Source organism: Patagioenas fasciata, chromosome 4, assembly GCF_037038585.1.
Source record: "Patagioenas fasciata isolate bPatFas1 chromosome 4, bPatFas1.hap1, whole genome shotgun sequence".
In the NCBI taxonomy this organism is placed as follows: domain Eukaryota; kingdom Metazoa; phylum Chordata; class Aves; order Columbiformes; family Columbidae; genus Patagioenas; species Patagioenas fasciata.
The window spans coordinates 61,549,868-61,575,190 of NC_092523.1; the positions used below are offsets into that span (position 1 = coordinate 61,549,868).

The 25,323-nt window shown below is 37.3% G+C and overlaps 1 protein-coding gene across 13 annotated transcripts in view; it reads left to right on the top strand.

Annotated features, from left to right (window-relative positions):
- Nucleotides 1–25,323, top strand: part of INPP4B (inositol polyphosphate-4-phosphatase type II B) — a 428,243-nt gene that overhangs the window by 269,885 nt on the left and 133,035 nt on the right. For all 13 annotated transcript variants that reach the window (XR_011738872.1, XR_011738873.1, XM_065836253.2 and 10 more), the window contains 7 exons: nt 4,220–4,392; nt 5,380–5,503; nt 6,543–6,660; nt 10,427–10,567; nt 13,653–13,750; nt 17,824–17,936; nt 22,611–22,765. Coding sequence is in view for 11 of the 13 variants with exons in the window: in XM_065836253.2 (XP_065692325.2) it covers nt 4,220–4,392; nt 5,380–5,503; nt 6,543–6,660; nt 10,427–10,567; nt 13,653–13,750; nt 17,824–17,936; nt 22,611–22,765 (922 nt within the window). In the remaining 2 variants the exon portion in view is untranslated. The remainder of the gene's footprint in view (nt 1–4,219; nt 4,393–5,379; nt 5,504–6,542; nt 6,661–10,426; nt 10,568–13,652; nt 13,751–17,823; nt 17,937–22,610; nt 22,766–25,323) is intronic.

Consider the following 25,323-nt stretch of genomic DNA (forward strand, 5'->3'; position numbering starts at 1 on the left):
AGAACAGGCTGCCCTTGTCATTTTAGCAACCTGACAGTCATCCTGTAGTCATCTTGTTATGGTTTTGCTCCTTATGTATTTTTCAAGACGTTTACTCATTCAGCTAATTATTCTGTCTTTTTCAAAAGAGTTTCCATTGTGTTGAGGATGCAAATCTTGCCATTGTAACTGAAATTTGACACTTGAAGCATCAATATGTGTCTAAGTCCTTAAACATGTTAAACGCAAAAGCAATAATTTGTTCTGTTCCCTTTCCCAAGTCATTCTACAAAGTTCTCATCAGTCTCTGTAGGAGCAGAGGTTTGAGCCATGGTTGGCCTGTTGGCTTCTTCTGCACAGCAACAACCGCTGCTGAGCTGGCTGCCTGTTTTCTCATGAAGGAGTTGTAGGGCATTTGCATCTCTCCCAAACTCTTTTGGACGTGTAAGCAGTGGCTCGTAACCAAGCAGGTTCCTCGCATGTCAGCAGTGTTGTGGCAAGATAGATAAGGATAATCTAAACCTGAATTTAGACCAGGATTTTAAAGCTCCCTTTACAAATAATATATCTTTATGAGTTTTGTTCATGTGGCATATTTATCCCTTGCATAGAAGAGTATTTTCCAAATTCTCCTGAACTTGTAAGCTTCAAATACAGTGCTGTCTTTTTGTTTTGTTTTCTTTCATAAACTTCAGTTTCACAGTACTTCTCAGTTTGAAGGACTGACTTAGAAATGGCATTATTTCCTGTAAGTGCTTTTGATAGATATTTGAAGCTTTGAGCATTGTTAGTGAATGACCCTGGTTTATATTCATCCTGCAGTATTTGCAACAAGATATCCTGCATAACAAGTGACATATGGCAATTTTAACAGATCAAATATAGAGCAGCTATATAGATTTTTTTTTTTCCTAGAGTTGTCCATTTTGAGACCTAGTCTGTGATACAGCTTCTGTTTTGATCTTAACACACTAGGCTTGCTTTAAAATAAAAGGACAAACATGGGAATATACTAGTCCATTCATAAATATTCTGTTTTCAGGAAACAATGCAAGTCCTCTTTTAGATTTGCAGACTAGCTCCACCTTCTGGGTATTGGACATCCTTACTAATTGTGAACAAGAATTTTCAGTGTAAGCAAGGAGTAGATGATTGTTATAGATAACTTAATCATATGAGGATATAGTTTTATCTTCTTTTCTTTTGGCAAGTACAATTCTATTTATACTTTATAATAAAATAATTAATCTTTCCTTAGTCATTAAACTTTCCTACAAATTTTTAGTATTTTCTACAAAACAAAATACCTATGTAAGTAAAGCTCTGTATTCTTTTGGACATTAAATACTCAGTAGGATTTATTTTTGATATATTTAGCATCAATGTCATTTAATGAAAAAATGGCCCAGAGAATTTCAAATCTTTTAATTCCTTCTTAATGCAACTATTACTGACAAAAATACTTATGTTGATAAGTTAGGATTCCAAACATGTAGTCTCCCTCAAAATTCTTGTGAGAAAATGATCTTTGAAGCTTCTGCAAGATATGTGCAAAATAATTTGGAAAATCAGAAGGTAGTTATCAGTTGTTTACTGCCAGCCTGGAAGAATGCATGAAGTTGGATTCACTTACATTTGTTCTGGGTCCAGTATTATTCAATGTTTTCGTTACTGACTTGGCTTATGAAATATGGATGATGCTTATAAAATTTGCAGGTGCTTAAAGCTGAGAGAGGCTTTAAGCACGGTGGGAGCAGGATTAGAGTGGATCTGGATGCAATGGAGCACTGAAACATCAGGATGCAGTTCAGTAAGGAGAAACACAAAGTTCTGTTCCCGAAGACGTAGAAATACACAGTGTGATTTGACTGATTATGTGGCAACTCAGTAGAAAAAGATCTTGTGGCCAATATGTGACCCCCTTTTTTATGATAGAGTGTCAGTAAAGCTCTTTAGCCCTCTCCACATAACATGAAGTTGTAGCAGCAGGTTCACACAGTGTGGCTGGTTGTAGGAATTCAACTTTTTCTCTCTTGCCCTGGCTGTCAGTGTACTTGTAAGATCCTTGGCTGTGTCTGCATCCAGCTCTGCTTTCTCATGCAAATGGAACAGGTGTCTGTGAGCTGTACCTTCAGGTCTACTTTAAAGCAGCCAGGTGTGATCTTTTTCATTAATTGGTCAAGTCAAAAGCAAACAACAAACCCTATTCTTAGCACATACAGCCCTGTTCACTGGTTTAGCATGCATTACATCTTCTCATTCTGCTGCGGTTGCTTTCCTTGCCATATATTTATTGATTAATTTAATAAATTACTATAATTCAAGACTAGAAGGGAGAATTTAGGTTGCCTGGTCTGTCTAGTTTGACTTCCAGCATGCCATACCTTACTGTCTAGCTTATTTCTGAATTGGACTGTGTCTCACAGCAGCCTCTGGCCTTTGGTGGTTCTTTTACTCTTGTTCCCTAGTATAAACACCCCAATTAGTACTTGTTATTTTCTCCTTATGAGAAGGGGAAATCGTGTTGCTGCTTAGCCTTTTTCGTAGGCTTAAAGAGATTAAACTCTAAATCTTGGTAGCTCTCCTCTGCAGGCTTTTCATGGTTTTCAGCAATCTCTTTAGAATATGTGCACCGGACCTTGGCACATGGTGTTTCAGTTCTCTCTTAGTCAACGACGTGTATAAAATCACTTCTTCTTGCTGGAGCATGAAACTGGAGATGGCTTCTGTTCTGTTTTGTTCGTGATGGCTCTAACTTCGTAACTGCAGTTTTCCAGGGGAAGGTTCTTCAGGCTGTATTACTCTCATGTCAATATGTATGCCTGTGTTAAAACACACATTGTCTGACCACAAAGATAATGTTTGGAAGGGAACCCAGGTTGTTCTCTGTGACTGCTCTGTCCTTGTTCCTGGTTCCTCCTTCTTGTGCCTTATTTTTTTGCAGTTTCTCCTGGCTTGCAAAGTTCTCTCCAATTTTCTCAGCTATAATTCTAATCATTTACATATTTTTCTGGAGCATAGCCAAACTGACTTTGCAAGAGGTAGCTATGTCTTCCTGCGTAAAGCACTTCTGCACTGCTAATGAGTCTTTCGTTGCCCTGGCTCAGAATGTTACCTGAGAAAAAGTGGTAATTACAATTGAAATGGAACAGATTTTAATTATCATTGATTTTTAATTACACTAATCTTCAGGAAATATGGGTTAGCAATGGACTGTATTAAGTCAGTTACACTCCCTGTTTTTACATAGATTGCTCTGGAGAGTTGATTTCCCTTTCATTTTAAACTGTAACAATGAAACTGAGATGTAGATTCTGAAGGAGGGTGATTTTTGTTTGTTTGTTTTTGGTTTTAATTTTTTTCAACTTAGAGGGGTAGGCAAAACCCTATGCAACTACAATACAGGTCTGATTTTATTAAATACTTAAAAATTCAGGAACAGCTTGGGTAATTGGGTAAGTTTGAGTAAGCTATTCTGATTTTTCTCCATTCCTAGTTACCACTTTGATTAATTTGTAATCTGTTAAGGAGTCTAGTTTGTCAAATACTTCACCAGCCTGTTTTTTTTTTTATATTCCTAACATATGTTTTAACTGAGGAAAATGTATCACAAAATAGTTCTAAATCACTCTGCTCAAAGTAGCTAAAAAAAAGAGTTTGATATCTCTAAATATTTAAAGAGAACAATATACAGAGAAGCTAAAAAGAGAAGGGAATGTGCACTGAAGGTTGTTATTTTTCCAGCCTATACATTAAACAGATTATATTATTCCAGATATCTATTTATTCTTCTGTTTTGTTTTCCAGCACCCACTTTTTTCTCAAATATAGGCTCCTGTCCCCTTATTTTTTGATGGCGCTTCATTTGCCTAGAGAGCAAGTCATCAGCTCTGGAAAGACCCTGCATCCCCGCTGAAGGAATTTTCACATGTATCCCTGCATGCTCTGTTTATGACACTTGAATTCTGGTTTTGCAGAGAAGTTGGGTCTGTTGAAAAGTCATTGTTTCAGGATATAGTTAGATTCAGGCCAAGGACTTAGCTCCAGGGGATAAGCTGGAGTTCTGTCTCTGAGCAAGTTCTCCAGTGGTGTTTGCTGTACCCCAATTGTTAGGGTGGAGCTGCAGGGTCTGCTTAAAGTGTAGGATGATCTATGCAGGCACTGCAGCCCTCTTTCCATCCTGACAAGGGTTTTTATTGCACATTTTCTCTTTTGGATCAGATGACCTGTCTTGTTGTAGGTGACTGGTATGAGCAGCTGTATCCCCTGGTGATCACGCTGAAGGACTGCATGGGAGAGGTGGTGACCAGGGCGAAGCAATCGATGGCGTTTGTTCTGCTCCAGGAACTGGCCTGCGGTTTGCCACAATGTTTGATGCTGACCCTAAGAAGAGACATCGTCTTCAGCCAAGCAGTAGGTTGTCTTGTGTCACTTATCCCCTACTGTTGCTATGGCTAAGCATACTGTTCATGCCACTGTTTGTGTTTTGTTTTTTGTTCTTTTTTCTTTTTCCAATTTAATACAACTTTTTCATGTTTTCCATTACATCCATTTAAATATTTTATAATGTGATAGAGAAATGAATAATAAATGGATATCTATAGTGACTTTATCATTGAGTGAGAGAAGTAGGTCTGCAATGGGCTGGAATAGGTTACCTAATCTTCCCCATTTGCACAAAGAAGGATCTATGAAGCTATTTTTAGTCTTCCTAGATTATATGCCAGTATCGTCACCTGTAGGTGGAAGTTCTCAAATCTAACCTTGAATATTCCTTGCTGCTATTCCAGCTAGGTATTTTTTTCCCCCTGATCATTTTGGAAGTGAGGAACATATTACTTGTTTTCAGTCTGTAACAGTACTCCGTGTGTTTGAAGACCATTAGCATATCTCTTCCTTGTCTTGGTAAATAACCGAAGCACTTTGGACCTCCTCCTGTAGATCCCATTTTCCGGATTTTTTTCTAAATGATTTGCCTAATTTCTCCCTTAAAGTGATATGTTTTTCCTGACAAAATTAGTGAGTTAGGGTGCAACTGCCAAGGAGATTCGGTTGCATTAGGTGCCTAACTGCTTTCAAATCCATCATAATTCACAGCTTTTTGTGTTTGTAGCCTGTCAGTGAAGATTCTGGTCTTGCTCATGTCAATGTGAATAACACACAGCCCCACAAAACAAATGAAGCTTCTCTAATGTGAAATAGGGGAATACTTTGCTGTGTTGTACAGCAAAAAAATGCCTCGATCGTATATGAAATTATGTATGTAGTCACTAAATGGAAATATCTGTGCTGGTTTCTCAAATATCTAAGTATTATTTTTGTTGTGTATAATGATGGCAATCTTCATTTTAACTCTGACAGTCCATCTGTTAATTTCTCATTTTTTCGTTGTCTTTATAGCTCGCTGGATTGGTCTGTGGGTTTATAATAAAATTGCACACAGGTTTACATGATCAAGGATTTTTACAACAGCTTCATACTGTTGGATTGCTTGTGCAATATGAAGGACTCCTTAGTACATATAGTAAGTATTGTTCTTGGACAAAGTTCCTTACGCATCCAGGCCAGAAGTTTACACAGGAGATTCTTATTTTAACCTTTGTTCTGCTTCTAGTAATTTGGCTTATTGAATAAACAAGTATTATCCTTGGGAGACAGTAGACTTCCATATAATAGCACGGATGAACACATAGATACTGTGTTGTCAATTCTGCATCAAAAATTATTCATTTTATTCACAATTCCTCTGAGGACAATAGCTGCTAATTATTCCATGCAAAGTGCTGAAATACGTTGTCTTAAATACAGGAGACTCCTTCCTCAGTACAGCTAGTGAAACTTTTGGTTTTAATAAAAGCTGTCTCTATTTGTATAGGCATTTGGCCTGACCCAAGATAACAGATTTATAGAGCTAACCCAAACAGCAGATTTGAATAGTTAATGACTCTATCAGCCTCTGCCCTGACCATGCCAGTATTGGTGATAGCTCGAAAACTGTTTAATTCCTAACTTGTTACAGGTGCCATCATTTGATAGATATTTAAAAGGACATTTGGAGGGAGAAACTGCCATATGTTTCAAAATGCTTTTGAACTAGATGTATTGGAATCCTTCCACAAATTAGAGATTTTTATCAGAGTAGTGGGATTTAGCATTTGTGCAGCTCTTTAGTGAATAGTCCTCACTTGGAGATTGCTGTCAGACTGCCTTTTGCATGCTACTCGTTATTATTCTCTAAACCTTTGTCCTCCATCAGCAGGGCAGTCCTTAAAAACACTTTCAGAACAGACAAAAATGGCTTTTCTGGGGTTATTCTATGCACATACAGAGCCGACTGATTTTCAGAGGTGCTTAATACTCATAGTTATCACTTAGAACTGCTGGCAATTCTCTGTGGCCTAAAAAATCGGTCTGCTTTTATATAGGTTACTTTAATGTGGATTTAGGGCTGTGATTTTGAGATGCACAGACTGGAAAATATAATCCCCATATTGCTTTATTATAACCTATTCAGTGACTGATCTGTCTACTCTGTTAATAACCTCTGTAATCTTTCCGCACAGGTGAAGAAGCAGGGATGCTAGAAGACATGGCTGTGGGAATTTCAGATTTGCAGAAAGTAATGTTTAAAGTCATTGAAGCCAAATCAGAAGATTTTTTGCCTATTATAACTGGAAGGCGGTAAGAACTTTGTTTCCTGGAGCCCATGGCATGTAATTTTAACGTGTAGCATGTGAAAACCAGACAACGCTTTTCTTGTTGCCAAGTTCTGTTCTGTGGAAAGTGTGGTAGTTTTACTTTTCATGAGGTGAGTGGAGATGTAACGAGGTAGTAGGGATTTGTAAAACTAGTAGTAATATGTGCTCAGGGTTACTTTCCTGGTGAAAAGCTGAAAGTTCCAATTATTAATACAAATAAATCAAAATAATGTCTGGGTTGTGCAGAGTTTCTCTTTCATTTTTCATATATAGATACTGAATCAAAAAGAAGCAAAAAGGTCAATATTTTTTGTGACTGAAGAAACCTTATTTTTGAGGTGATGACAACTTGTATTTTGGTGTGACAACTGAAACCAGCCTTTAAGTGTTAGGCCTTGATTGTCTTAAGATGGAAGCTGAAAATCTCAGGTGCCAAAACTTAGTGGTCACTTTTGAAAAATAAAGCCTATCTTAGTTGCAGAAGATCGCACTGGCCATATGAATCCTTGCATAAAGCTACGAGTACATTATGCATCACACTTAAATACTGCTGAATATCAGGAGATAAACTGAAGTACGTCATGAATTGTGGCTATAAGAGGGTTAACAAAGTTGTTACACAGGAGGAATGGGGTTTTCAACTTCATTGTTATTCTAGTCTGAAGCTCCAAATGTTTTTACTTTTTCAGAAATCACTTCCTTAATAGTATCATTATTCTTAAGAAGACTGTAAATTAAATTCAGCTAAAAGCAGCAACTTTTAGAAAAGATATGTTTTCTCTGAAGGGGGCTTTCACCACTGATTTACTTAATTATTCGGGATGATTCACTTTCATCCTATGGGCCTTCTGAGAAGGGATTGAAATAAATAGCAGGAAGGCCAGAGTATGATAGGCAACACATTGGGAATAATTAGGACTAATTATGGTGTGTAGATAAAACAGAAGAAATAGGTCCTTTGTAAATCACAGCAGTCAAAAAATCTTGAAATCTCCAACAGTTACATTGACTGGCTTGCTGCCATCACTGCGGTGCACGGAACTGTCGTGGTAGGAGGTCCTGAGCTTGAAAGAGACTCGAGCTTTAAGCTGCCTCTAGCATTTTGAATTGATGGAGTAGTCCGTCTTTATGAAGAGGAGTTATTGCCTATGGTTGCTGTACTGTACTCACTGGCAGGTATTCACTGAGTGGAATCGGTATCAGACAAACAAAAAAAATAAATAAAAAATCTTTAAGGCGTACATGGAGGAGCCCCGTTCATGTTTAGAGCTGTGATGACAGCTCCTATCAGACAGTATTGGTAGTCACCCTTAAAGAGAAGACAGTGGGAGAACTAGTTGTTTAAAAATCCCACAATTTTTATAGAGCTTTGTTATATGATGTGGCTTGATAAGATGAGACTTAAATACTATAGAAATGCAAGACATAAAATTAAGCTACAAATTCTTATCTTGCAGAGTCAGAGTATTTGCTTGGAATTGCTTTTCTAGGGAAGTGCTTAAGACTGAGATTCTATGTACAGGAACAAATCTGCTGGAGAGGGTCCAGCATAGGGCAACAAAGATGATTAAGGGAGTGGAGCATCTCCCTTATGAAGAAAGGCTGCCGGAGCTGGGTCTCTTTAGTTTGAAGAAGAGGAGACTGAGGGGGGACCTTATTAATGTTTATAAATATACAAAGGGTGAGTGCCACGAGGATGGAGCCAGGCTCTTCTCGGTGACAACCAATGATAGGACAAGGGGTAATGGGATCAAGCTGGAACACAAGAGGTTCCACTTAAATTTGAGAAGAAACTTCTTCTCAGTGAGGGTGACAGAGCACTGGAACAGGCTGCCCAGGGAGGTTGTGGAGTCTCCTTCCCTGGAGACATTCAAAACTCGCCTGGACATGTTCCTGTGCAACCTCACCTAGGCGTTCCTACTCCAGCAGGGGGATTGGACTGGATGATCTTTCGAGGTCCCTTCCAATCCCAAACATGCTGTGATACTGTGGTAATCCAAAGAGCGTGGCAGTGCCTAGCCGTGGGCTCACCTGCTCATGTGGGTGGTTGACCCTGAGCATCCAGGTGAAATGAAGTTCTGTTCAGGCACTCATGTTCTTTTATAATAGGCAAAAGTAGTTAATGCTTACTTTTATAAAATCCTTTGGTAGAATGTATTGGATTGTGCATATGAACTTTGAGGCATCACAGGATTTGGTACCAACACAGGCCATGATCAGACTGGCACTTACAGCCACGCTGGAGGGATCTAAGAAGCTGAAAGCTGAGCTCGGTAAAGCACCTTCCAGCTGAGATGCAGTGACTGACCGTGGGTGCATTTTTTTTTCCTGTTACAAAGCAAATTATTTGTTTTGTGTTTATTGCAATGAATGAAGAGTGTGTGATATCAACCAGCTGCAAGTAGCTGTAGTCCATGGCTTGCAGTTGCGTGGCGCTAATTATTAGAAGCCTTCTAATGGGACTGCAAGTGTTTGTCATCTTCATATGCGATAATAAAAATATTAGAGAAGACGGTAAAAAAGGAGACATTCCTTAAGCAGGCATGTTTTAGTGAGATAATATACATTTAAATATCTAACACCTAAATTTATACAATTTGTTCTGAAAGAGGTGACGATTTGTTGTTTAGTCTCTTAAGCATACTGGATTTCCCCACCCTATTTTCCTGAGAGGTCTTTTAATGTTGAAAGTTATGTACTGATTTTTCCTTCTCGTTGGAAAGTGTAGCAGCCACCTTATCCATCTCGTGCCAAAATCCCCTGGTATCTCTCCACTGAGTCTAACCATAAAAGAGAAAAACTACATGGTGATAAAATTTACTGCTTGTATTCCTGTTTCTTGCTTAAGTAGAAGCATAAAATCTGAGAGTTTTTTGTTAAATTAATGTCAAACAAATCCTCCAGATTTCAGTGTTTTGAATTCTTTGAATACTTCTAGTCTGCTCTTTTTTAATTAGACTAATTGCTCCAATAACAGTAAGGAAGCTAATAAAACTGAAGTTAGCAGCATGCTGTTGTTTCTGTCGTGGTGTCAGGCATCAGTCCTCAAAGACAGGTGAAATTCAGCTTGAGGGTTCCTCAAGATCAGAATTTGGACTGACAGCCAAAGCAACATGTTTTTCATCAAGTCAGACCAAACACAACCATAAAAGCAGAACCGCTGTCTATCACATCCCTTCTTCTGAAGTAGCATTTGTCTTTCTGTAATGTGTCTTCGATTATTATTTTCACAGAGTCAATGTTGTTACAGTGGTGCTTTATATCCTCAGGGGGGAAATCCAGCTACTGAAGAAAATGGGAACTTTACTCTGGGTTTTTGTGGAAGGTTTTTGCTCCATAAGGCCACATTACATTTAAAGTGGATACAGGGTCAAGTTTTGACTTCTAAAAGGCAGTTGTTTTTGTAACTCAGCAAGATACATTTTAAGATTTGAGGTGTTATCAATGATACTTTCATAGTAGAAGACTTATTTACTGCTTTAATCTTTAGCCCTATTTTCACTTCAGTAAAGAATTCAGTATCAAGAGTGTAGAATTATATATACCTGTCTTTTTCAATATAGCTTCATTATGCTCTTAAAAAAAGCAAGCTAAATCATCCCGTTTTATGATTCAATACAATTAAGGGAAGAAGGGGGAACCTGATAAGTCTGCATTTTCTCGATAACTTGGGAAGGTTGTAATTTCAAGAAAACCAATCAATAATCCTATCATAAGGGAAAATAAGTTTCTCCTTTACTTTTCCATAGTGAACATTACATTATAGAGGTCCAGCTTCCAGCAAAGATGTTTGAGTTGCTGCCACAAGAGATTAAAGAAGGAAAGCTACTTCGCATGTATCCAGTACTCTTTAATGTTGGAATCAATGAACAGCAAACACTTGCGGAGAGGTAAGAAAAAAATGTTTATAATTTTCCATCCAAGTATGCCATGTTAGTACACGATATCTCTCAGGATTAAGAAGAAATCAGTTTTGTTATTTGCTCTTGGAGCTCCTCATGTTGACATGATGCATTAAAAAAAGTATTTAAGGAAATAAGCACAAGCTGTGAAGCATTGCCAAATAATTGAAAAGTCCAAGTGAAGATATGACCACATGCAGGACTTTATTTCACAAAGTCAACACCAAGTTTCCCTTGGATACAGATCTAAAATGGATTTTTATTTTACAGATGTAGAAGTTTGTTCGTGTACTTTGGCCTTCTCAGGCAGTATTGTCTTAAAGGTTGGGGTTCAAGATGCTGGATAAGACATAAGCTAGAAAGAGGTCATTTTTCTCAGCTTTTTAGGGCTTTTTTCCAAGGTTGAGAAGTGGTGGTTATTAATAGGTAATATGTTTGTAGAAACATGAAGGTTCATGTTAAAATTCTGTTGTGTTAATACTATTCCCATGAAAAGAATGCTGGAAACTGATTAGGACAATATTAGTCAAAGTTTCACCAACTTATTAATTTTCTCCCCGAAGAGAAGAGTATCTGTCAGTCATATTAAATTAAAGTTCGTACACTGCTAAAAGTACAAGATTATCAGCAATAAGATGGCTACATGTTTTGTTGTGGACTATTTTTGTTTGGTTTGGAATTTTTTTGGTGTGCTGTTGTTATCTTGTTTGTGGTTGGTTGGTTTTTTTGTTTTTGCTGCATCCAAGAGACAAGTTACTTATCTTTAGATTGCATTCAGTACAAACTCTAAGACCAAAAGCAATCTAAGGGTAGGGGGAGAAATGGAGGGAGACAGTGAAAAACCATTAACCTAGATGATAGCACAACAGGAGTTTTATGTCCTGCTCGTTGTAGACAGCAAAGTAAAAGGAATCTTCTAGGGAAGACTCCTAAGGAATGCCATTCAGGTAACTTTGTGGATGTTTATGGAAGTCTTCTCCAAATTGTGGTGACGGGGGAGAAAATCTAGGTAGAAAATAGAAATGGGAGACATAGATTAAATCAGAAGACAGTAGAAACTGGCATTTTAGCAGTGAGAGAATTGAGTAGTTGGTTACAGAACTTGAAACCTACTTGAAAACAAAAATAGCTTATTCTTGATGCCATAAAGAAGGGAAAGTGATGCTATGAGAGGAGTAACGTGGCCAAAGTGATAGCACACAAAACCAGCAAAATCAGCCATGACAGTTGTGGATTGGACACTTTACAGTTTCCAAGATCGAGAAAAGGAGTTTGCAGTAACACAGAAGCAAGTTTGCAAGAGCTTTCATGGGAGGATAGAGAGGAAGGACTGAATGTTACAAATGTCCTGAAGAAAGATTTGATGAGATGTAGAAAGAGCCTGGATATGTGGGGACTTGTAGAGGAGCCAATGTGAAGAGACATCTGGCTTGCGGGGGGAGTGGCAGGAAGAATGGCAGCCTTGTTCACAATTGTGATTTTACTGTGCACAAAGAAAGCAATAAATGAAAGAAAAATCTATATTTATAGATATAATATATATATATCTCTCAAGCAAATCAAGTTAGATTATTCCATGCAGAAATACCTTTTCTGCATACACTCGCAGATGTAAACATAAGACTTCATTCAAAATATTGCTTAACTCCTAGACCTGCACATTTGTCTTTGAGATTTTTTTTTTGATGGGAAAATGAACATGAGAATAGAAAGTTTTGTGATAAATTTCTAGAAAATGTTACTTTATTAGGTGCAAGAATCTCTTCTTTCAATAAAGCACAGTTGACAATATATCTGATTTAAAATAAATACTCTCATGTGGCAGTGCTGCGATGGATATTGAGGAAGCAGCCAAGTTTTTTCCCTCTTTATGCCATTTAAATATTTGATTCCTTTCTGCATGATGTAGCAGGACCTTTTGGTATCTTGTGATTTGTCCCCTTTTGTCTCCCTGAATTTCTCATTTAACAGTCCATGCCTCTCTGTCTGTACTCATCCATTTCCTTTTCTGTCATTTTCTTCATTTCAAGGCTATTCTGAAGATGTGTCCCAAAAACTTGGCCCTAACTGCCTAAGGGACTCCTGTGTTTAGAATCATATCTCTCGTAGTAGAAATAGTAGAGGTATCAGGAGATTTTTTTTTTTTTTTTTTTTAATTTTATTTTATTTTTTAATTATTTCCTCATGTGAAACTTGGCTGTTGCAGAGATTTTGGTCTTGGGGAGAAAAATATTTTCCCCCACAGCTGGAGTCAGTTCGTGGATAAGGATAATGGCATCCTGATGTTGTTGGGGGTTCCTGTGAGGTGCAGCATGGTGAGGATTTGGGTCCTGTGTTCCTGACTGCTGCAAGGGGCCCCGGAGCACCTGCCTGCCCTGGCCGCAGCCCCGCAGAGCAGCCCCCGAACTGAAACACTGACAGCTGAAGTCTGCTGAACCCGCGGGGCATCGCTCGGTGAAGCTTAATAGCAAAATCACCGCTCAGCAGCAGAGAAATGGTTCTCTCATTGGTTTCGGGGACAAGGAACCAAGATAACTAGCAGCTCAGGAACAGTGTAGGGTAGAAAGGGCCCAGAGAAGTAATCAATTTGACTATTTATAGCAAATATTCTCAGAACAGAGCAGAAATTATTTCTTCAGAAGGGTTTCGTCCTGACACTTGCACGTCTTCCATCTTGTGTGGCCTTAATATCATTCAGCTCTGGTAGGAATTAATATATCTAAGCAACAGCAGCAGTAAGAGATGTAGGAGTTGGTGTTCTTTCCCACTAAGAGCCCCTTGCATTTATACAGGATTCGTGAAGGGAAAAAGAATACGTGCTTTATTGAATGTTTGTCTGTAAATGGATTACTTTCTCCATAAATATTTGGAAGAATTATTCGTGAGTAATCTGTAATCACCTTCTTCCCAAATATTAGTTCCAAAGCACATGAGAGATTAGCAACTATACATTTGACAAAATCTAGTACATCCAACATTAGGAAAAAAAAAAGAAGTTATTTCTTTATGCAGAGAAATAATTCTAAAGGATAATTCAGCTTTTTTTTTTTTTTTTTAACTTTGCTTTTTATAGGTTTGGAGATACCACTTTGCAGGAAAACATTAACCAGGAAAACTTACAACTTCTAAAAGAATATTACAAGCTGTTTACAGAAAAAATGCCTCCTGATTGTGAGTACAAAATAATTCAATACCCAAATAGCTTTGAAAACGTTTGATAGATGAAAGGTTATAAGGAAATCATATTAGCAAAGTATTAGTGTGCAGCTTTTAGATTTAGGCCTCAATCCCATAACTTGTTCCATAAAGTGCCTGTAGACGGCCCTGCTGAATCAAGTAGTGATTGCAGGCCCAAGGCCATAGGAGAAACTACAGGGAGAGTGGAACAAGGTAATGATGAACTAAACAGCACTTTTAAATTATTAATATAATATGCTTTTAAATATTTGAAGTAGAGGACAGTCTGTACCTACTATATTTGTACAGAAATATTCAGCGGAATTTTCATGAGTTTCAGTCATTCCGTCGATTCTTACTTCTGAATATGTATTAAGGTACGGCAAACCACTGAGAAATCTGCAGATGCAAATACAAGCAATGAACCACATCATAATGTCACAGGCATTAGTAGCATGGTTCCGTTAAAATAGACCCTATATTCCAATTTTATAGAAATTCAGTATCATAAACATTACTATTGTGTTACTACAATTGCTGAAAGCAAACACTGAAAATACCATTTTTATCAATCTAATCCTATTAAAGTATTCTTATTGCCATACTCCCAAATGTTGCGAATTGTACAGCCTCATTTTAAATACCTTGGATTTAGGTCTCTTCTTCCCCTTGGATGAGGAGTTGTGGGGGAGAATCTTTTTAATCTGAAGACCTGACATCCTACAGAATGTGTGTAACTCCTCATGATGAATACTGCTGGTTCAAATTATATGCAGAGCTTCTGTTACAGAAAATTTTGTGTTGATTATTATTGCAAATTATCCATTTCCATGTATGTGCTCATAGTTATGTGTAATGTGTCCCTCTATATGTATACATGCTTGTCTTTAATATCAGGTTAATTTCCATTCGTTAATAATTTTGACAGAAGTGAAAGCTCTGTTCTTAAACGGTGGGCAGTATGCCCTTCCATCCACCCACATCTCTAGTAGTTCTAAGATTTCTACAGAAAAACTCATACACTTAGTAATTGATTTAGGGGAATTGTGCCAAGAAAGCATCCTGAAAAACTAACCTCATCTGGGGGTAGCTCTAAGGTAGATCTGGTACCTCATAAATGGATCTGATTACAGAAAACAAGAATTTGTGTGCAGAAAGTATTGACTGCTTTTCATTAACAGAAACCAACCTTGTACTGTCTTCCTCCAGAAGGATTATTAGTGAGTCTGGGCTTCCTCCAGACTGTGCAGGCTTTTGAGAACTGTACTTGTCAAACTCATCTCATCTTTGCTGGTTATTAATTGCCACCTGGGTTTTTCTCTGCCTCTAAGATCTGAGTCTCGGCGTTGTCCAAGTTTTTACAGACCACAAAGCACCTTTTGGTCCCACTGCCCTTCCCAGTAGCTCCCTGCCGTTATACGGAATCACACTTTTGGCTTGGAGGAATGTGCCTTTTAAACCAGCTCCCTGGAAAGAAGTGAAGCACTCTGAGCTTCAGCTGTGGGAGGGCTTCGGGTTTCTCCCCCATGTCTCCACCTCTGTGCTCAAGTTCTTAGGAAGATAAACCCCTCCAAGCTGGCAGCAGCCCTGTTGTAGGCACGTGAGAGCCATTCAGTTTTGATGGCTCCTTGATGGTTTTGTCACACGTTTCCAGACAGTTTCCTATAGTGCCAAATCTGTGCTGCAAAATTCATGGAATTGTTAGTTACAAATAGTTCTCATAAAGCCGGAATGTGAGGAGTCGAAGCCCTGTTGGCCAGGCCATTGTGTCCGCCATCCTTAGGCAGCCTCACTTGCCTCCTGCTCCAATGGTACATTCCATTTCAAAGAATTCAGTTTGCCACTCCCACCTCTGCTATTAGTTTTTCTCCCATCTCTTTAATTCCCATTGCCAATAACATTCTAGCTTTCTCTCTGTTCCTGATTATTAAAAGTCTTCAGCTGCATGTGACTGCATATGCCAAACACTGACTTTCTTCTTTCAGATGAACATGTGTTCTGACACTCTCCTGTTTCTTCATTCTTAAATTCTCTAATAGGAAATTTTAAAAACAATAAAGAACAATGTGGTCCCAGAAAGATTCCTACCAAAAAATGCCAACCAAATGTAGTTGTGTTTTAGGTGCCAAAATAGTCCTGCTTTTATAGACTAGGTAATGATGGTAGGGGTTCAAAAATACATAATGGATGTTTAGTAGTATATAATTAATTGAGAACAGCTTAGAACTCAATTTAAACAGCTGAAAGCATAAAATCAGAGAAATGGCTGTTGCAAGTGGTGTTTGGTGTTGCTGGTTTGATTTGTAACACCCACAGCAACATCAATGTTGCAAAGTATTGTCCTGTGGGAGGGAGGCAGTCAAGGTATAGAGATCCTGCAAGCAAAAGATTTTCTTCCATAGCATCATAATGTATGTAGCAGTATGTGCATTTTCGACATAAAGTCTGAGTCTGTTTTGTACTTTCAAGCTTCTCCCCTTTAAAATATAAGAGAATGATATGACAGTTTAATACTACTTTGTGGCACAAGGAATTGAAGCAATTGTACACAGCCAGTCAACGTGCAGCTCATTTGGCAATATTATAAATTAGAAGAATCTTGATTACCTACAGTGAAGTCATCTCTCTGAGATGGTGCATTTTCTGCTGTGAACCAAAGGAAAACTGCTTTGAAGGAATAAAATGCTTACATAGTGATACATTCTCATAATGTGGAAGCATCTTTTTAGAGTGCTCATTCTATGTTATGTGCTTTAAAGGGACAGATGCAGGATAACTGTAATAGTCTAGCAAGTTGTGATGTATTTTCATATACTCTATATTATCTAATTTGAATGATCAGGAATTGTAATACACAAATAAAACCATCCTCATTAAGATTATTACAAAGCTAGTTTCATTGTACTTTTTCTGCACTTTTTCTTTTTGGCAGCACAGTGTAGGAAAGACAACCTACATATTTTTAGAATAGTTCTTTTTGAGTATATTTGAATTACTTCTTACTAGGAATCACAAATGAGGGAAACTACAGAATTCATCAGAGATAAAAGGTAAAAGCCTGTTGATAAGAGGGATCATTTCAGCTGTGATCACGTTAGGAGAATGGATTTTGACCTTCATTGGTAGTTGTCTCATTTTTACTCTTTGAAATGAATATAAATCTTAGGCTGGGGGTAAGGGTTTTTCCCCACTGGATTGACACATCCTACTTTTTCTTGTTGAAAAAATGAATCACTTTATCAATTTGGTTTCTTTTTTTTTTTTTTTTTTTCCACTGGTTCTGAGACTTTCTTTGGTGATAACGATTATTAAATTTCTTCTTAGTCACTATCATAAGAAGAAATAAAAAAAAAAGCTTTTGGTTCTTTCTACTGATTTTCAATATTAATGAACATAAAGCTAACATAAAGGAAAAAAGTATATACAGACACAAAGCAAAAGAGCCAATTAAGATGTTTACTCTTGAATTCCCTCTAGACATGTACAATTAATAAAACTTCAGCTGCCATACCAAGGCCAAGTAGGTAGAATTTTGGATTTTTTTTCTATTTCAAAATTAAAGTCTTGTTAGGTTCAGACTGAGAAATACCCTACAATTTTTTGGGGCATATTTAGTGCTGTTTATCTTCCCCATTATGCTATATTAGGAACTAAAGCATCACTTTAAAATGAAAATAAAATGTTCTGTTTTGAAAAGCAGAATGTTTTTACTTAAAAATAAAAAAATCCTCCTGTCAAAGCAGGTTTTAATACACTCAGTTATTTCTCTATTTATTTCCACTAAATGTCTATAATAGTTGATCAACAGAACTACAACAGAGATTTGAGTGTTTTCACCTTCCATTTACAAGATAAAAGTCTAAGGCACTTTAATTTTCCATGGTGAAGATCTTACAGGGTGCAAGAAGGAAATGAGGTTTGCTTATTCCCTAAACATTTAGCTGGTGCTTTCCATCCTCTCTTCCTAAATAAGGCTGTAATGTTCTTTAATGTGGGTATTCTTTAGGCAACACAACCCTCTCATCAGCCTTTCCATAATGAGCAACCTTAAAATTCCTTTTTTTCAGGTCTGCCACATTTTCAAGAACAAAATGATTTAAAGGGATTGCTAGAAAATCTCCATCAAAATATCCAGGCCAAAAAGAGGAAGAATATAGAAATCATGTGGCTGGCTGCAACGGTGAGCTCTCTTGTTTCAAATACATTCACATGATGAACTACTTTTCACACACCTGCTGATATTTTAAGTGCCATGGGTTTGGAGGGTAAGATTGGAAAACTCAATGATTGAAGTAGGTAGATGTGCTGAAATGGCTCTTCAGCATTTCCATTCTGACAGTCTCTCATCCCACTCATGAATATATCTCTTCCTACACTTAAAGTACAGATATTTTCATTCTTTCACTTTCTGAACTGATAGAACTGACTAGAATTTAAAGGGAGAGATGGTCTCAGTCACTTTCTTGTCCCCTACGTCTTCCAGTCCCTTTTCTGCAGAGCTTCTCCTTGCCAGGCGGCCCATGACCTGTGCTGCTGCTTGGTTTTTTTTTTGTCCCAGATGCTGGTTTTTTCATTCATCTCACGGAACTGTGTAACAGGCTAAAAGAGGTTTGATTTTTCTTTTGGAGCACGTTGTTTCTTTAACTGACTGAGTCTGTTTTTAGGCAGAGGAATCCCCTCATCCCCAGGATGGACAGAATCAATTCAGTAGATGATCATGCATATATGTAGATTTATGGCCTCCTATGAGAGAAACATTAGAGTATTCTGCTACAGTATAAAACTTCTGTGTTTAAAATCATTTCCATTCTTTGACAATATAAAATTTGGTTACTCAAAACATCTTGCTTTCATTGTTCAGTGTCCATAAGCCTTGAGTTTGTATTCAGGACATGATTACTTGCCCTGGTGGTTGTTTGATATTGCTGCACTCAACTTTTTGTGTTCTATAATTAAGGTACTAATGTTCTATAAAAAAGTGTTTAATTATATCAGTACAACTTGTAGTCAATCACATTTTATGTTTGTTTGGGGTTTTTTGGTGTGGTTGTGTTTGGGTTTAGCCAGCATCACTATGACTGCCACTCCAGGGCCACTGATGGTAACACAAAATAAACTCTATATGCAAAGGGCAGACATTCAGACACAAGGCAAACACAAAGAAAAATATTTATTGAACAATGGATAATAATTTGCCTTGTTCACATCATTCCTTTTTGTTTTTCAGTTCTGTGTTTTTCCACATACATGTTAAGAAAACAAACAAACAAGCCTTAGGTGTTTATAAAGAGCACAAGCTTTTCAGGAATGTGAAATTCAGCCAGGTAATTGTGTTATATTTAGACAAGTGCCTTCGGTGGCTCTACCTGTTTATACAAACAGAGACATGAGCCTTTGGTTTCTACTGAAACCGAAACAAGACCTCGTCTTTTGGGAAACTTCGAAATGCATTTACCCGTCAAGGCAAATAAATATTTTATATGAAATATTAATAAAATTTTCCATGACTTTTCATTAAGACCAGGAACAGGACAATATTAACTGTGTCTTTGTACTAATATCACTGCTGTATTTTTTATATTGTTAATAACATTTTACTTTGTGGTTAATAAATATTATCGCATGCTATTGCCATATAAATATTTTGTGAGTAAAAATAGAAGCTTTTCTTGCAGTACCAGTTACTATGAGACACTGCTTTTTTGAATAAATAAAAGGTAAATCTGTACAGGATAGTGTAAAATGAGCTTCAAAGAATATGACAGAATTTACTTAATATTTGGATATAGAAAATTGTCTTCTACCATCTATTCAGGATTTTCTGAAAATATTTTCATGGATAAAAAGCATTCTTTGGACAACTGTTTCAGATTTTTCCTTCATGTGTTCTATTTCTCTTTACCTTACTGTAACCTTATGAAATGAGTGTTTCTGGACCCGTTGATCTACATGCTGTTATGCTACGTTACATTTATTTATTGGAAATACATGATTCCCTGCTGTAAGGGTATCACCTGGTTATTGCAGCAGATGTATGAATGTCACATGCATGTGCATATGTATCTGCACTTACATGCGATCCCTGTTGTAATGGACTATGAGAATACATCTGCATTTTAAAAGTCAACTTTTGCAAGTTGATATTACAAATATTTATTTTTCTAAATATAATGGGACAGAGATTTAAATGTTATGTATTTTTATTTCCTTAGCTGAACCCTTGATCTTCTGTGTCATATCAGGAGAAATAATCAGACTATTGATTTATCCTTATTTTAGTCTTCATGGTTTTATATGCTTTTATCATCCCTTCTTTAAACTTAACCACAATCCTAATCATTTGAATCCATGTTAATTAGGGAGAGTTTCTAAGGCTCTAACAAATGATATGTCTATTTCTTATTCTCCTGTATCTTGAGAATATTTGGGGAAGAAATGAGTAAAATTTAGGATAAAATTCAAGCTGGACACTAATCATAAACTGTGCATTCTGATATGATATTACTATGTATTTAGTATTGTCCCTTATTACATTTTTAGAGCATCAGATCACTGTTTTTACCCATTTTAATTATTTACTTTGTTTAGCTGCTGCTGCTTAGTAAACTGGGTTACTCTGAGGATTTATCTGGGCCAGCCTATCAGGTTAACCCACACTTCTTAAATCAGAAGCAAAGACTTTTAAATTTTTTTTTAATTTAAATTAACAGATTGTTTTCCATTTACTCCACTTTAAAATGATCAAAACATTTCTATTGAACTTCAGTGCAAAATAAGCTTGTGGTTATGGTCATTTGCTTGTTGTGCCTAGAATACTGCTCAGGTCCAAACTGACTCACAGTAGCCAACACTTGATCTGTATGCTGTCAGTCAGCCCAGATGTGGGATTCAAGCTCCCCCTTTCACATGAGAGGCCATCACCCATCCAGAGTAATTATCTGGGTTTTTTTCTTACAACTCCTTCAGTTTGAATAGTCACAATATGACTCATGAACTTCAGAAGAGGCTAGTGTAAAGTGAATTAATCTCTTCAATTAAGCAGTTAACTGCTTTCACAGCATTATCAGCTCTACTTGATATTTCTTTTGAAAAGTCTTACAGGACATTTTTAAAATCCCAGTGCAGCTTCTCAAGTTTTGAAACAGACTTAAATTTATAATTTTGGATTACGGGAAGGAAGAAGCACTCAGAGATTCTCTTCTACTAACCTGTACTTTTTTTGGTTCACAGTTAGGTTCAGTTAATTAATTCCCTGGATTCAACTTTTGAGATTTACCATCACTGTGATATCACAAAAGACCTTAAAGACTGTGAGTCTTGTCTGGGCCATTGATTTTAATAGAATATCTGAGAATGCAATTAATGGGTAGAAAAGTGCTTATTTGCTGAAGTAAGATTATGAAGGTCATGTTCCAGTTTCATCCTGCAAGATCCCGAGTAAACATTTGAAAAGTTCCTTAGGATGAGGCCTAATTGCTGTAATTTATTGCCTTACCCTGTTCTCATAACTATTCCCTTTTTTGATGCTGTTACAGCTGAGATTGTCCAGGGCTAGGAGCAAACACAGCTGGGCAGAGGGTATTATCTTTTCTTAGGACAAAGCATATCGAAGGAAAGGTAGACTCATACACAGGCACACCAGATCTCCTTCAATTTTTTCTTTTCCTAATGAAATACTGTTTCAACCCAAAGTATAAAGTAATGGGCTGGCACAAGCACAGTTTTATTCTTAAAATGAGAAATTGTCCTTGAAATATGTCACATTTCCCTTCTTCCTTATAGTTGTGTCAAAATGTAGAATGAAGGTAGACACTCCATGGTAGTCACTTGTGTCAAGCTTTAATGGTTTGAGGTCACGCATTGAACAGTTCAGCTGTTGAAAATAAGGACTATATTTAAATTCAGTACATAGAAATGTCTGAATCCATACACCTATGAAGAACCCTATATGTTCACATGTCTGAGTTTAAAAAGTTTTTCTTCATCTTTTTCAAAGTTTTTCTTCATCTTTTTCAACTGTCATTAGGTCTCCAGACAAATAAGCTTTAATTGAATAGGGTGATTGTCACAGAAAGTGAGGAAAAAATGAAACAACTTTTCCTTTTATAGTCTCAGCTAACACAAATAGCTTTTATTTCAAGAGCAGGAAATTGGATACAGTGGCTTGGTAAGTGTAGACATTTTAGCAACTTGCTTAAAATGCGTAGGACTAAGAATAGTAGATTTCTTTCTTTCTTTCTGCATCCATCATTGGTTTCTTGCTTCACTTGCCTGAGGGGTGTTGGGATGGGCAGGCTACAGAGTTGGTTGCTACTGCAGTACAAGATTGTGTGCAGCTCTCCTAAAATCAATAAGGGCTCCTTTTTCCTCTGTGGGCAGGTTATTTGTAGGCTTGTCCTGCTGATGAAAGCCCTGAAGATCTGCTTTTAGAATATGTCATTTGGACACATTGGAAATAGGCTATGGATCAGTAGCTATAATCTTTTGGTACTATTTTTTTTTTTTTGTGTTAATGCTACAAATTTATAAACAAAAGATAAATTTAGACCTTTTAGTTCAGCACCTTTTCACCTTTTGTAGCACTGTATCAGACCAACATGGGTGTAATCCTTAGAACATGAAATTCCCCGAGGCAGTGCTAATAACTGATTTAACTGCAAAGACACACATGTCAGCAGCCATATGATTCAGGTTTGAATTACTACCTTGCAATACAGTTTTTATTTTTGAGAATTATTGTACTTCTGTATTTGTTGTCTGTGATTGCAAAATTGTGGGAGTTTCACCTCCTGTCTAGTGTGTAGAGAACACAAGGTGTGAAAAGGCAACCCTTTGACGTCTGCCCATGTTTCAGATTTGCCGCAAGCTGAATGGAGTCCGTTTCACCTGCTGCAAAAGTGCCAAAGACCGGACATCCATGTCGGTGACACTGGAGCAGTGCTCCATCCTGAGGGACGAGCACCAGCTTCACAAAGACTTCTTTATTCAGGCACTGGATTGTATGAGAAGGTATGTGGAGATACTCTTGCATGTCCCTTGTGTTGGGAGCTCGGCCGGGAGCTGTGGGACTGGTGTCCAAAGCTGGTTGCAGGTGGGCAATGAGCCCCAGGCCCGACCCAGCAGAGAACTGCCCAGCAAGGGCTTTGCCGCTGCATGTTTTACCACTAATTAAGAGTTTCTGAGATAGATGCGTGAAACCCTGTGAAGTGTCACTTTGCTAACTGCAGAATTTGACTGAGTTATTTTAACCATTTCTTAGGCTTTCATAAGGCTTAAGAATTTAAGAACATTATATGACCCTATTAAAAAACAGAAGTTATTTTCTATTTTAAGAATAGTTTTGAAATGTTTACACACTCATAAATTTAGACAAATACTGTGAAAGAAGCATAAGCTGTTGTTACAGATGGTAGGTCTTATTAGTTCATGTCATTAAAAGAAAAAAACACCCAAGTATATTTAGACTGATGATGGTTGCCATTGTATCTGATTAAATCTTCAATGTGCTTTAAAAAAAAAAAGTTTCATTGTGAATTACAGCTATGCAGAAATTGAGGCTGATGTTAGCAGAAATGTGTAAATAAAAGATGTAAGGATTTCTGAATATTTGGAAAAATAAAGCAAACAAGTTTTGATCATAAAGTGAATCCAGATGCTATGTTTTCTAAAGAAACTTTCATAATTGGCTTTTCATAAGTACTACATTGTATTTTCTCTAAGAGTTTTTTAAATGTATCCAAAATATTCGAATAGTTTATAGGAAAGGTCACTGCAAAACTAGTAGAAAGTGTTCTGGTCAACCTCCAAAGAAACACTTAATGTGAAACACAAATTGTTTGCATGTTGGATTTGCAAAGATCATATTTAAGTAACCCATGGCACTTAAAGTCTGTGATTGTTAATTCTTGACCTTAATATTTAGTATTGTCAGATTAGGTGTTTAATGTGTGGATTAATACTGTAGGTTCACACATGTAGGGTCCTTTTTTCTTGTGGAAAGGATGGGTGTTCTAAAGGAAAAAGGCAATGTCTACAAAGAATGAGTGTGCAGGACTGAGATGGCTGAGAAGCAGAGCTGGTTTGCAAGGTGCTAGTGTAGCGTGATATATTAAACAGAGGTGGATTGTTTTCTTTGTGTCATTAACTTGCATAAATCCCTTCATCTCTCCAATATTTCAGTGAGCGAATGACTCTTGTGTGCTGTCTTTCATAACTACATGTTTTATCATTAATGAAAAATTTCTCAGTTTTCTGTGTTAAATTTCATTTGTGTTGGCATTTCAAATGTTTTTTTTTTCTTTTATGTCTCCACCAAATACAAAAGTAAGTTACAGTAAATTACAACACGCAGGCAAACTGATTATATAAAATCATTATTATGTTAGAATAGCATTGAGTAGTAGATTGGAAAAGTTTCACAGATATAAACTGGATTAAAAAAAAAGAATTAAAGCCCTGCTATTCATGCAAACTCACTCACTATTACAAAAGTGTAGTAGGTTTTTGTAGACTAAAATGTAAGAGACTTTGAGTGCTTTTCTATCACATAACTGATCTGAGAGCTGAGAAGATTAACACATTAGATACATTTACATAGAACGGTAAACTGGAGTCACAAAAGAATTTGTGACAAGCATGAAAAAATCTGGAGAAAACTTAAAGTAAATGAGCAGATGGGTATATGAGCTTGAAGCACCATCACAAAAATTTTAATTTTATGTTTTTACTGTAGTTTAAAACAGGGAAAAGTTTTATCCTGCCAATATCTTGTAAATGAGTTTGAAACAACCTTGAACTGAAGAAGTTGCTATGTTGGATGGAAGGTGATAAGTTTTGACTTTGACGATAGGATTGTCTGGGACTTAAAGCAAGGGCCTTGCCAAGTAGTGGCAGTAACACACAAAATTACCTGTGGCATTGGGATAATAACTAGATCTGTATAACACTGTTCATACAACTGGAGGTTAATTAAAAAGGAAAAAAAAAAAAGAGCTGCAAAGTTTTCTTTTCTCATGGCCTGATGAGTAAAGTCCAAAAAGTCAGAACAGAAGAATAAAAATGTCAAATGGGGATACATAGTACTCAGCTCTATGGTCCCACCATTGAGAGCTGATCAGACAGTTTTAAGAGCTGTCTTTGGGTGCTTTTTTGTTATCTTTGGTGCTCCAGACATTCAGCAGGGATTGTTTCTCCCTCCCCGCTGCCCATCTGGGGCTGGAGGTGCTTGGGGGGCAGCGGTGGGGGCAGTGCTGGGCTTTCCTCCCACTCCCACACAGCAGGACCCTCCGGCTGGGCGCTCTGCGTGTGGCGGGCGGAGAAAGGTGAACGGCAGAGAAAGGCAATTTGAGAGAGCAAACTGGGAAGGAAAGAGCAGCCCAGCAAAAGAGAGGAGGGGGGAAAGCCATAGTTTCCACAGGAAGACATATATTAATAATAGCATTTCATCTAAAGCTCCTGTATTGTATTTGAGGGAAATTTGGCAGCTGTGTTTTTGAGATTTGTGTGAATAAGGTCACCAGACTTGTTTGGTAGTTGCCGTGATGCTTGCCCTTTCATCTTTTCTTTTT